The following is a 13,760-nucleotide window of genomic DNA, read 5'->3' as shown; positions in this document are numbered from 1 at the left end:
AGAGTCATAATATGAGACAACAATATGAACCTAGAGCATTGGTAAAAATTAGAAAGATAATGACTATAACACATACTGTAAGAGGAAGCTCTATATAACTACTAATTATTTTCATTATAATGATTTATACTAACTTGCGGTTCCAGCATAATATCATTTTGAAGTTCCTAACATTAGTAAAAAATATGCCTTTTCTTTTCCCATAAGCCTTCATATTCTTCCTTTCAAGATGAAGCTGTAGCTCAAGATTAGAATTAATTTGTTTCCTGGAAAGCACTGAATCAAAATTCAGCAGACAGGAAACCTGTCAAATGGGAAAATAGCCATTAGTTCAGATCTGCTGTAAATAAAGGGCATCTTGAAGCAACAAATTAATTTGATGTTGGTAGGATGATGATGATGATGATAGTATGAGTAGTAATAGTTGTTACACTATTTACATATAATCTGCCAGATAGCTCTGACTGGATTTGGTTCTTTGACTATCAGATCCTTTCCAAGGATCTAGGATCGCTAAAGTTAAAAAATTATGAGCTGTTCCATGTAATAAAACTTTTTGTAATTGGTGAGTTGAAATTTTATCCATTCTACTTGTACCCAATTGCTTTTCCAGATATTTTGAATTGATCCCAAGAACACTGACCTCTATGATTTTCCATATTTGCTCTATTTGTGTCTTTATATAGTATTTCCCTATTTTTTCTGGTGATTTCTGATTAATCCTTCCATCTCCAGCTACTGCAATTTCAATTATTCATACTTATTTCTTTGTAACTACTGCTGGCTTATTATGGGCTAAATGTTTATTATTATTATGCTTGCTCATACAATCAGCCAGATTTAGACTGCATTTGGCATTTCTATCCACCTAATGAGTCCTTCCTTAAGATCTGGGATAGACAGATGTTGTTGTTTAATGATGTTAAAGGTATATATTATTACATACATAAAAATGTGAAATCACAGCTGCCAGTTCTTTAGCCCATGTTGGCCTTCATACGCATCAATTTCTTCCTAGGAACCTAGGATATTGTAATGTGTCGGTGTAATATATCTGCAGATCCAACCATCATCATCATCATCATTATTATTATTACTATTGTTATTATTAGAGATGAAGATATGCAGAGCCTGGCAAGTCTGATGAGTATGAAGCAAGCAGATATTGGAAATTTAGATGACTTTGAAGAAGATAATGAAGATGATGAAGAAAATAGAGTAAACCAGGAAGAAAAGGCTGCAAAAATTACAGGTTTGTTTCTTCCTGGAATATGCCTTTGCTTATAAACTTAATTTGAAAATTGTTATTCTTTTTGACCATTTTTCTTTTGAAAATAATGTAGGTTTGTACTATTTGCATTAGAAACAAACCAATTGAATCTAAAACATGGATTGATGTTCTTGTGTGAAGTAAGGGAAGATTCATACTCCTTTTGTTAACTTCAAAAGATCCAAAAACACTACATTCAGACAGTCTTTATTTCTGTCATTGTTTCTCTCTTTTGACTCTGTGGAAGCAAAGTCACTCATGGTTTGAAGGAATAAGGTTTCTGTATATTTATTTTAGTGGGTACTAAAGTCTTGCAGGAGTATTGAAATATGGAGTTGTATGGGAGATTTTACAGGTTTTCAGGCCATTAGCCTTCATAATCCCCCTAGCTTCCACAGTTTACTAATGGAGGAAGAACTAAGCTATCTGCCTAGTAAATCTAAATTTAAGCTAATATTTTAAGTTCTTGAGTTGAATCAAAGAGTAGTTTTCCATATCTTGAGAGCATAGGTGGATAACTAGGTTCTGCATAAGGAAGCAAACAGATAAACAATCTACCCTATCCAGCAGTGTTAATGTGAAGTAATGAAAAGGATGATAAGCTTGACAGCACAAGATAGCTGACAACTTTATATGAGAACAGATTTGTGTTGTGTATGCGTGTTTGTGTGTTCAAGAGAGAACGAGAGAGAGAGAGAGAGAGAGAGAGAGAGAGAGAGAGACTTCAACCTACAGAAGGCACAGCAATATTTTTCACCTCAAGAGAATATAGAGCTCAGTTCCAGGAAAGATATTCATGAAAGAGAGGAAAAGAAATAAAATTTAAGTTTGATGAATGAGTCACAACCCATATCTCTTCTTGGAAATTTCCCAGTAGCCTTGTTGATTCAGCCTACATCCTTCCTGGATAACACATACCCTGAATTGGATCTGGACCACATTCTGGAATGGTACCTTTTTTAAATGGGAGTTGGAGTAGCCTCTAATTACTACTAAGCTGTACCATAATTTAATGTGTAACCCAGTAAACGTATTTGTAGTTGGAATAACGTCAATGTTCTACTTTCTTTGATGTTCCACATATCAAGTATTATATTGTAATCTCCTTGGGAAAAAAAGATTTCTATTTCTACAGTATTATATGTTCCAGTCTTAGGAATATACAGTATGTGTGTATACTGATAATAAGAAAGAAAACAGATAAAGTAGATATTGAAATATTTGTTTTATCAGTAGATTACCTCTGTCTGTCATTAGAGTTTTAGTAAATCACGCTGAATGGAAAAGATGCTTATATCACCAAAAGCAATTCTTTTATTAATGTTGTTTTCTATAAGCAATTTTAAATAATTTTATCATAAACTCCTTGATAAATGAGATAATCTTGATCAAGTTTCTTATTTGTTCCACAAAGAATTGATGCAATTATGTTACGTCTCCTTGAATTCATGTTCTTAGCATTTCTCCATCTTGCAGTTTTCCACGCATGCTTGCCTTCATTCTTCCCCAGAGCCTTTGTCAATCTCAGTCTCTGTCATTCTCTCTTTTCCAAATGACTACCAAATGCTCAGTTAAAGAAAAAAATTATGAACATTAAACAAACGCATATAGATTTCCTCATCTTTTATCTTTGTCATCTCTCTTGGTGGCAATTATATATATGACATTCATGATAATGCCGCTTGGAGATTCAGCTGTTGAAGTCACTATATGGCATTGCTATACTGCATTATGGGAAAAGAAGGTTCCACATAATTTCTGTGAAAAACTGTAGTAATTAAACTAAATTGATGGTTCCTCTTCCCTTTTCCTTCAGTCACTTCCTTGATTGTCTGCACACTTGAACAACTTTACCATATAGATCAGATTGAGTGTGTCAAATACATACTGCATTCTATCAAAATGTCCAGTTTAGGTTATAGCTCTTACCCCATTGGATCTATTAGCTGTAAATTGTCCTAAAAAGGTTAGAAGTGGGAGTATAGGTTAACTAAAACTTAGGAGCCAGCCCTGGCCATTTTTTTTTTTTTTGCTCTTCCAGTTCTGCAAGGTAGGACAATCTGGCTAAGCTTTATTTGGCAACGTTAATTGTGTGTCTATGCTACCTTAATTAAAATATTATATTTCAGTAATTTAATTATTATTTGTTCTTGTTTTAGTGTAGAGTGTATACAGGATAATTTTGTTAATTAAAAAATATTTCACATTCACTGAGGTTCCACATTCTAGAATATGGAAAAGCCCTCAAAGTACAGAGATATATTGATTATGATTGTGCGGTCGGGAATGTATTCCTAAATTAACATTTGTCTTTCTTTCCTTTTCTCTTTTTCCTAATAACAGCATGTATTGTATTCCTTTTCCATTAAATGACCTTACCTCACAGTTGTCTTGACTGGCTTCTGTTTACAGAAATTGTAAACCAGTTGAATGCTCTGAGCAGCTTAGATGAAGATCAAGATGACTGCATAAAGCATACAAATATGCTGTCCACTAAATCAGCCAGTTCTTCTGAAGGTCTATGAGCTTTCCTCCTTTTCTGTTTCTGGCATGTCTGCATTTTACTGTGACTTCCTTAGTATCTGTTCATATTCAAGTGTTGGTTATAGCTTTGTGCTTCGTGCTTGGTGTCAATTACAGTCTTGTTGCATACAATCAAGAGTATGCAACAAGATGTGGTGCGTTCATCAGTCAAGGTGAGGAAACTATGGCCGTCAGATATTACTGGATTCATGTTCCCATCAGCCTCTCCAGGGTGGTCATTGATCGGAAAAGATTGCAATTGTAGTCGGATCTTCCATTTGCTAAAGCTAGCTCAGAACCACCATTACTTGTGCTTGAAAATATTGCATTCTTTATCTGAGGTAATTTGTATGCTGCATGTGGGCCTTCCAGCTTAGTAATGAAAAAATTACCACCTTTATATATTGATTTTCTTTAAGTTAGTATTTTTTTTCTTTCTAAAAACTATTGCTAGAGCCTTCCACTTCACTTAAACAGTCACATAATAAACTTGCACTTGTTTTTGTTCATGTTACTAAGCTGGAAACATTGGTGTTCTATAAATATAACAGTTTAGTTTAGCAGTAGAAAACGTGTCTCGATTCACTATTAAAAGGAATACATAGTACTTAAAATAAGCATTTGGAAAGTGATTGTTTAAACATTCCATGTGTAATCCTAAATGAAAGTATAAAATGTGTACTGAAAAGTATTTTGCTTGGTTTCTTAGAACTTATCAACAAGCTTAGTTTCCTGGATGAAGAGGAGCAAGATTCGGCAAATTCAAGATCAAATCCATTTGTAGATTCTGATAGGTCAGAACTGAATCCTTTTGGAGACACTGATATCGAAGGTATTTAATTTTGCCATATACAATCTTTGGATTGTGCTATACATTGTGGCAAGATCACAAACTACATGTACTTCCTACTTCTCATTTTCTAAAAGTTTCTTTGATGTTGCTTATGTGCTATTAATTTTCAATTTAAGTATTCAACCACAGCTTGTTTAAGGTGCAACTTAATGATGGAATTATTCAATCTGCAGTAGCCTTTTAGGTCAGTGTCTGATCAAATCATTTTTCTCTTTCTAGACATGTCTGGGCAATTTAATAAAAGCTTATATAATATTTTAAGTCCTAGTAAGAATGATCAATACGTAAGTCCCAATCCATCAAGTACTCTGGAAGGATATCATGATGAATAAAATTAAAAGCTACTGAATAGTCCAGAAGAATTGTTTTCAGTATCATTCCAGTCAAAATCCCAGTCCAGCAAAACATACCATTCAGATGTCTCTTGAGTTGTGAGGCTACTGTATTCTCAATCATTTTACATACAAATAAAACATTTGAGATGCCCTACGAGTATATGTTCAACCAGCCCAAAAGAGGATTTCTTTAACAAAGTCCTTATCGTTGCTTCCGTTAGACAAAGGGAACATATGGGGCCAGTCCCATTTTTGTTTAACCAGCTGAAAAAGAAAAGGATTAGTAAGCAGTGGTCCTCGTCCCTCACAACTGATTTTCAGCCTTGAAATCTATAGCCTGAAGAGGATCCGAAATAAGAAGACAAATAGTTGCTGAGCTTTCATCCCTAAGTCTTGCCTGTAGCTTAACTGAAAAGTTGTAATGGATCCATTCAACTTTATCTGCACAGAATTGTAAACTGTGCTGTTCCAGTTGCATTCCGCCAACATTTTGGCAGACAAATTACCATTTAATATGGAGAAGCTATGTTGGCCTGTTTTGTGCGGATACAGCAGAGAGACAGAAGTAAGCACTTTTTTGCTCCCTCCACAGAGCAGATGTTCAAATGGATCTTAAGATGGACTCTATATTTTGATCTATCCTGAGACTTTCTCCTTTTGTGATTCATTTGTTGTCCATTCTACTTCAATATTCTCAGCTCCCTAGTATACTTTGGAGGTGATCTAATTTCATGGGACTAAAGGGCTCTTTTGGATAATCCTAGCAACTTTGGTAATCTGCTTTGGTAATCTGATTCTGAATTCCTGCCAGGACATCAACAGAATCACATCTTCATCCTATTTCACATGAAATAGCAAATCCCCAGGTGCATTTAGGAAACCTAAAGATTCATCAAGATCCCTCTTGCACCCTTGCAGAGATTTCTGCCAACAGAATAGAGAGATTCTCTTTATGACAGTGAAGTTATAAGGGGTTTTCTCCAGACTCTCAAGGCCTTGTAGATCACTGCTTGCAGAGCCTACACAAGTTATTGGTCTGAATGTCTTCTTATTGAAGGGTGCAGCTTCTCAGCTACCTTAGTGGGCAAGACTAGATAGAATGGCCTGAAACCAGAAAGAACCAGATTTAAGTTTTGTAGTAAGAAAAATGTTTTGAGAACAGTTTGACAGTACCATCCAGCTATCCAGAGAGATGTGGGCTTTCCATTCTTGGAGATTTTCAAGACATGAATCAAACAAGCCATTCTTTAGATATAGTTTAGTTCAGTGGCTCTCAGTGTGAACTTTTGCCTTCAGGCTGATACTAATTCTGGCCTTGTTCCTTGGTCCTTTATTGGCTAGGCTGGGAAATTATTATCTATTATTTTTTAAAATGTATTATTGTTTATTACATTTATTTGCTGCCCATCTTGCCATATGTGTACTGCTATCTGCATAGTTACCTCCATTCCATTAGAGACCCCCTCCCTAACATACTAGAAAGATTAATATAGAAAGGCAGAGGTGAGATTTGTATAAATTCTTTGCTTCTTTCTGGAATGATAAATACATACCAAGTTATGAAATATAATCATGATACAACCATATTGTATTCTACAGTGTTCTAATTATTGAGTGTAATATCTACCGTGTTTCTCATATAATAAGGCCGGGTCTTTTTTTTTTGTGAGCCCTGAAAAAATGGCTAGGACGTCTTTTCGGGGGTGACTTAATTTCCCGCCCCCCTTGCATCTTCGGGCGGGCGGTGACAGCTTGGATGTTGACCTTGGTGTTGGTGGGGCACTTCTTATCGGGGTCAACGCAGGCAGCACCATATCCGGGTGTGCAACAAAAGTACTTCCTAACGGCAAGGCCCCCCCCCCACCATTCCCCCCCATTTCGCATATTTTAATATAGGCCTTAATTTGGGGGGAGGGGCTTAATTGCATTTCATGCCTATAAAACATGCTGGGACTTCTTATTGGGGGAGGCCGTATTGTTGGAGAAACAGGGTAACTACTAAGCCTCTAGACGATTTTAAATCTCAGGCTTTCCAATAGGAGACTGGCCTCCAACATCAGATCCATAAGGATGATATTGGAGAAAAAGGATATGCATAAACAGGGTTCCTAGTGCAAGCCTTATTCTACCATGGAACAGCTTCATCTGTGCTTAATGGGTTTTTTCCCCCTGGACATTGGGTGGCTGGAGAAGATAGACTGAAATGCTGTCTGTTATTAAACATGCTGTCTGATAAACTGAGGCCGACGGTTAGGGAAGGCTCTTCTAGCTAATGCTTGTAAACTAACTTTGTTACTCTGCAGTACTTAAGGGAGGCTTAGCTAGTCTAAACAGCAACAGTGTTTCCCTTTTAACTATGTCTTGGATTAGTAATACATCCCAGAGTACTGCTGTATCTACATTTGACAGAAGGATTTAGATTAATTAGTTAATGTTTGTAAAGAATTTTGAAGATTAAAAGAACAATATAAGTGCTAAATGTTACAAGAGGTTTTGATTATTTAAATATACAGATTCTTTCTGAACACCCTTCTCTTTCCTCCTTCCCATTCTTCTTTGTTTTCTTATTGTTTTATTTTGTTTTAAAAAGTTTGCATCACTTTTCTGTATTCGGTTCATATCTTTGATGACGTGTTAATCTGGAGAGGTTTTTTTTCTTTCAGCTTTTTGAGAGAGTAACTATTGCATCTCTAGCACTTGGACTTCTGTAATTAATCAGTTGATTACTTCATTTTTGTATAAATGATTCTTGTATTCTTCCTTTAAGCCATACTTGTCATAAATATTATAAATTGAATATCACGATTTCATCTGTACAGTTCCACATGTTCTTTATTAATGGCCCTTGATATTCTGAAATATGCCTCTAGAACAGGGTGTATTTTAAACTGATGTTCTAGAACATCTCTTACTGAATGAGTTTCATATGTCTAGCAACTGGGAAGCAGGACTAGATATGCAGTCATAGAGGCAGATTAAATATAAAGATGAAATGAACAAATTGTGAGTTGAATTTGTATGATCCTAAGCCAGTTTTTGAAGTAGATTACCAGTACATTTCTTTAGTTAATTGTTTCAGGGCATATATCAAATCTGAATGATTTCTGAGTCACCTGGCCAGAGCAGTATGTTGCATTCCTTCTATTTGGGAGAGCAAAAAATAAGGGACATTATGAAGAAGATATATAACAAAATTACAATATATGACTAATCTGCTTTTGGTTTAATGGATCACAATTGAGCAGGACTTCTGCTTGAATTGCTTTACTTTCAACAGTTGAACAAAAAGTAAAGGTGAATTTTTTGTAACAATGACAATTTCCTTTTTGTATATAACTAATTCTTTGTTCTGGCCAGTACTGAACAACATGTTAACGCTAATATTTTTGTACAATACTAGAAGCAAAAGTCAAATGAAACCTTTCCCTCTTTTTCAATTATTTATTGTTTAAAATGCATACACAAAAGATGGAATTGGGAACATGGCAATCTGCTTTCTGCAATCTGCCTTTTTGGAAAAGTTGTTTTTAGCAGAACATGTAACTATTTCAAATTATGTCTGAACAGGTATTATGGCTGTTATGGATTACATGGGTGGTCCTGTGGAAATCCTGAGGATTCTCCCAATACTTACCAATTTTCTGAGTTGTTTTTTTTTTCACTTTCCCTAGTCATCAAAGAATTGTCTGGCTATTTTTTTTTCATTTTGGTTTATAATGATTTACAACACACTTTATTGGTACTCCTCTTGTTTTATTAATATTAATTTGGGATGGGAACTATTTTGTATTCTACTAGAGTTATAACAGGAGAAATACACTATTCTGAAGGAATTGAAGAGTTCCTTCTCTATAAAGACACAACCTCTTGATTGTGCTCTCTGTAGAGCAAGACTTTAAGATGACTTCATTATCCAAACAAGAGCGCTACTGTGATGACAGCGATGAATATAACCCCTTTAAAGAAAAGAGTGTGGAGTATGTGAACCCTTTTGATGAGCCAGACCCTGAACCTGAGATCCTATTACCTGTCAAAGACTCTCCTCCTCAACCTATCAAAAGGAAAAATATCCGGCCTGTGGACATGAGCAAATATCTTTACGCTGACACATCAAGAACAGATGAAGAGGAGTTAGATGAGTAAGTAGATCACTTTTTTCCCCTTTGCATTAGTTGGGATTTCAGCACAGAACCCCCAGGCATAAAATATTAAAACCTGATTATTCTTGTATGAAGTACAAGAATAAACTGCTCCGTTAACAGAATTTGAATACATTAAACATTGGGGCATGCGTGTTACTGGCTTTTTGTCTGTGAGGCTTTAAATCATCAAAGCAGAATGTCTGAAGGGAGGCATAGATACAGATGTTCACAATGAAAAGCATGCATGCTCAGTTCAGGCGTGGCATGGCTGCTGCAACAGTTCGGTTGGCTAGTGGCCAGCTTTGAACTATCCGTATATATAAGGAACTATTCAATACAGTGACATTTGAGGATAATGGATGACCTAGTCTTTAGAAATTTGGTACTATCCTTTTTTTAGTCAATGATCACTCAATACATTGAAGCAGTTCTATATAGAATTCAAGACTTCCCCCCTTTTCAAATATTGTATTAAATGTATTATGCAGAGAACTTTTCTTAATCGGCTTTAGTAATAATAGCATCGATTGCCCTAATATTTGAAGAAGGTGAAACTCATTGTGTTTTCTCTGTTATAAATACAAATGGTGGTCCCAGGTCTCTCCTATTCCCCCTGCCTTTTTTCCCCTTGTCCTGGAAAGTGGGTGTAGATTTTTCTAAGTTGTTTTGTTGGATTGTTGCTTTGAAAAATAATTGCAACTTGATCAAGTCTGAGTGTTGGTTTTGTTAGATGAGACAAAGTCAGATCTTGATGACTAAATGGACGTAGCTATGCAGTACCAAAGTAGCTATACAGTACCAAAGTAGTTTGCTGTTGCCTTCTTCAGGGAAGGTTTTTTTTTTAAAACCCCAGCCTAATGAAGCAGTTTGACTTAGTTTAGCTTCCAAGGCCAGACAAAGCCTACTGAGCTATAGCAAGATTTATTGTTCTACTTCCTAAATCTGACTAAGTACGTATTATCAGATCATGATCACTAGATCTCTATCATCTTAGCCATTGTTTGCAGTTCGTGACAAATTAGAAAAGGCAAACAGTGGAAGGTTGATAGTCAACAGAGGGAAGTAAGAAAAAAAACAAGAGAGTAAAAAAATTGATATAAAAGTACAAGTAAAGATCTTTTTAAATTTATTCTCATCTACAAAGAAATCTGTAGCACTGAATTAATAGAAGGGTATTTAAGGAATACTGGATGTTTTCTATCCAAATACCAGAGTGTTTCATTGCAGCTGTAGCTTCCTTCCCTTTTTGTAGCATAACAGTTAACTTTCAAGACAGTCAAAATGTGAAGAACAAACCACCCACCATCTTTTCAGTAGCAATTGTTGGACCATTCCTTCTGGATTCTAGGCACATGTTTACATGTGCATTAAGGATCATATGTGGAAGCTTATTTCCTTTTTCACTGAATTTCAGTTTATTTATCAAGCAATCCTTTGCTTCCACTGTGCTGTTAGGCTATTTATGTCCCTGCCTTGTCAGCACAATGTTTCATAATCAGACTTTCATCAGCAGTATCCCTTGGTGCACTACAAAGAATATAAAATTGGGAAACAGGAACCATCAATTTCAAGCTATAGATGAATCTCAATCCCCTGTTTTGTATGCATATCACTGTTTTTGTGTTCAGTTATAATCTCTTCTATAACATTTTATGAGTTTTAAAAGAAATTTCAAGAACTTATTTTCTATAATGTTCTTTTTCCCTAATATATACAACTGGTATGCAGATTTATAAATTTACAGATTCATAAAGTTTGGGTATTTTTTAAATAATTTACAGATTCATAAAGTTTGGGTATTTTTTAAATAAATAGCAATAGCACTTGGACTTATATACCACTTCTGAATACTTTACAGCACTCCCTAAGCAGTTTACAGAGTCAGCCTATTGCCCCCAACAATTTGGGTCCTCCTTTTACTGACCTTGGAAGGATGGAAGGCTAGGTCAACCTTGAGCTGGTCAGGATTGAACTAGCAATGGGCAGAGTCAGCCTGCAATACTGCATTCTAACTACTGCGCAAGCACGGCTTTTATACCATGCAGTGTTTTACTTGAATAACCACTTTTTGAAATGTGAAGTCAGACAGCTAGCTACATTCCAATCTCAGAAGAATTAGGTCAGTGTCCTTAAAATATGGACCAAATGAAATTGATTGACATCCTTAGTGAGAGAGGAAAAAGCCCCTTATTTTCTGCATACCTCTCCAGGAATGGTAATAAAAGAGAAGTACTAAACAGGACTATCTGATAAACTACAGCATAAGGCAGCGTTTTAAAATAAATTAATAAAGGCAGCCTCTAGCTGTTCACCTGAAATCCCATCCGGATACATTTGAATCATATCGGTGGTGCAAAGAGACCCAATTCAATGGAATGGCTCAGATTTCACATAGAGGAGATCACAGGGTCGGTTTCTGAATGTGAATTTCTCTTGGAGAAATCTGGAAAATCTTCTGTAGGAGTCAATTGGATAGAATACTATCTGGATTATAAAGATCTTCAGAAACTTCTCATCCTTGACTCTCTAATGCAGGGTTGTCAAATTTACGGCCCGCAGGCCAGATGTGTCATGCACTGGCCAAGCCCACGCCCGGTTTAGCGAAGGGGAAAAAGTCTCAATACGTTACGTGACAATGCTGTGATGACACGGTTTGACACCCCTGCTCTAATGATACTCCCCACCATGACCCAGCTGCTTCGCCTTAGCAATGCAAAAGATCATCTTTCTTTCCTTAACAGATAATTGTTCTTCTAGATTATGAGTAGGTAAAGGAGGAGGATCACATATCCTAAAGTATGCTAGGAACAATGTTACTAGAATCCCCAACTGTGGTTTCTTTGCAACAAAAACATACTAGTACTGTACCAGAAAGATTCCTATAGATCCACTTTAATATTCGTTAGCCATTATATGTTGCTTAATGATCTTTCATGGAGCTTGTAAACTTGTAGCAGCTTTTGGAAAAAAAAATACATTAGCAATTCCATGAAAAAGTATTGGAGACGCTGTATTAATTCTGCTGATTGCGATACAGATAGCACCTGGGAAATTCACACGAGGAAGTCCAGTTCTCTATATGTAATGGAATAATACTTATCAGAGGCAAAGAGGCTGGGTTCACACATCACAGTAAGCCATAATTTTGGTTACAAATCATGATTGGATTTGCACAACATACTATGCCAGTGTTTCTCAGCCTTTGGTCTGTGGATCTCTGGGGGGTGATGTCATCACAGGGGGATGTGTGAATGCTTGAAGAAATGTTATGATTTAAATCTTAAATCTTGAGGGTCCTGGCTATGGTCCATGACCACAAAAGTTATTTAAAAGGGGTCTTGGTGAAGAAAAGGTTGACAACCACTGCACTATGCAGTAAAGTATAATTTGCAAATCATAGCATTTGCATTCATCCAACACAATAAGTCAGAATTAAAGTACAGTATATGTATATATTGTGTCAGAGGGGGAAAAAAAGTAGTAATATCTGGAGCACATCGTTCTTGTGTCTAAATGCACAATAAATCTTATTGTGGAAGTGAGGAGAAGGTGGTGGTGCGTCATCCAAATTCCATCAGTTCCAATCACAGCATTGAGGAAGTAGTCCTATAATGACTGAGAAAATACTTATTCTTCCTTTGCACAAACTAGCGGTGGAACTCTGTGTACACAGTGACTGTCACAGGTATCCAGAGTTTCATTCTGCAAAGTTGATAGGCTTGGAACCATGAGGGTTCATTAAAGAGCAGGCAAATGATGAAATGTGTGTGTCTTGAGATCATTGCAGAATTGCTGTGATTTTTGCAATTGATTTAGGTATTAAGATAATCACAGCATTTGTATAGTCATTGCATGCATATCATCATTTAGCATCAAATTGGTTTTGGCTGCAAACAGTGATCATCGTGAGTAAACATGTAGAAAATGCTTCCAGTTTGAAACAATTTGAGTTTGAAACACCTTGATTCAGAACATTTCCCCTGAAGTTGGAAACAGCTTGTTTCAAACTGGAATGAGATGTTTCAACTTCAATGTATTTTGTGCTTCTCTGAACAGGTATATTAAGCCAAGAGATGAATGGAGCCGTGTTCTAGAAGACAGGTTAAGGATGTTAAGCCTAAATAAGACTAGCCAGGTGCATCTGGGAAGGCACACAGATAGTTGTGATTATGGTTATTATTACCTTTATTGTCAGAGTACAACATGTGTACAACGAGATTGACTGAGCCTCCCTTCATGCACCCCCACCCCCAACACAACTCACAATGAGGACAGAAGTCCCTAGGTCCCTAACCCAGTCAGGGAAGTAGTCCAACTTCAGCATTGCTTCTCAGCAGGTGTTTAAGTTACATTGCTCAGAATTCTGGAGATTATAAAGTGTAGTTGAAACTAGTAGCCCCTGAGAGAGCAATCTTCCATGAATTTCTCATTTTTGTTGCTGTTTAAAATGTTGGCTATCTCCACATTTTATAAAAGTGAATCCCTCAGTTGAATTATGTGGTGCGTGCTTAGTCCATTTTCCACGTATTATTGTTGGGTATTTGTGCCAGAGGTGTTATGCCTGCATAACTCATTAGCTCTACTAGAAGCTCTTGGAGATCAAGCTACTTGTTCACCATTCCTTTTCTCCTCAGTTC

General features: G+C 36.3%; 1 protein-coding gene across 4 annotated transcripts in view; it reads left to right on the top strand.

Annotated features, from left to right (window-relative positions):
• Positions 1 to 13,760, top strand: part of EHBP1 (EH domain binding protein 1) — a 257,453-nt gene that overhangs the window by 93,620 nt on the left and 150,073 nt on the right. For 2 of the 4 annotated variants that reach the window (XM_087919329.1, XM_026712826.2), the window contains exons 7-10: positions 1,113 to 1,252; positions 3,683 to 3,787; positions 4,503 to 4,625; positions 8,868 to 9,120. In XM_087919329.1, the coding sequence (XP_087775455.1) occupies positions 1,113 to 1,252; positions 3,683 to 3,787; positions 4,503 to 4,625; positions 8,868 to 9,120 (621 nt within the window). The remainder of the gene's footprint in view (positions 1 to 1,112; positions 1,253 to 3,682; positions 3,788 to 4,502; positions 4,626 to 8,867; positions 9,121 to 13,760) is intronic. The other 2 variants (XM_026712825.2, XM_026712823.2) reach the window with 1 other exon arrangement.

The sequence above is a fragment of the Pseudonaja textilis genome, chromosome 1, assembly GCF_049901715.1.
Source record: "Pseudonaja textilis isolate UNSWEBS1 chromosome 1, rPseTex1.2, whole genome shotgun sequence".
NCBI classification, from domain to species: Eukaryota; Metazoa; Chordata; class Lepidosauria; order Squamata; family Elapidae; genus Pseudonaja; species Pseudonaja textilis.
Note: the sequence above shows the minus strand (reverse complement) of the source record. Positions and strands in the feature narration are given on the sequence as shown.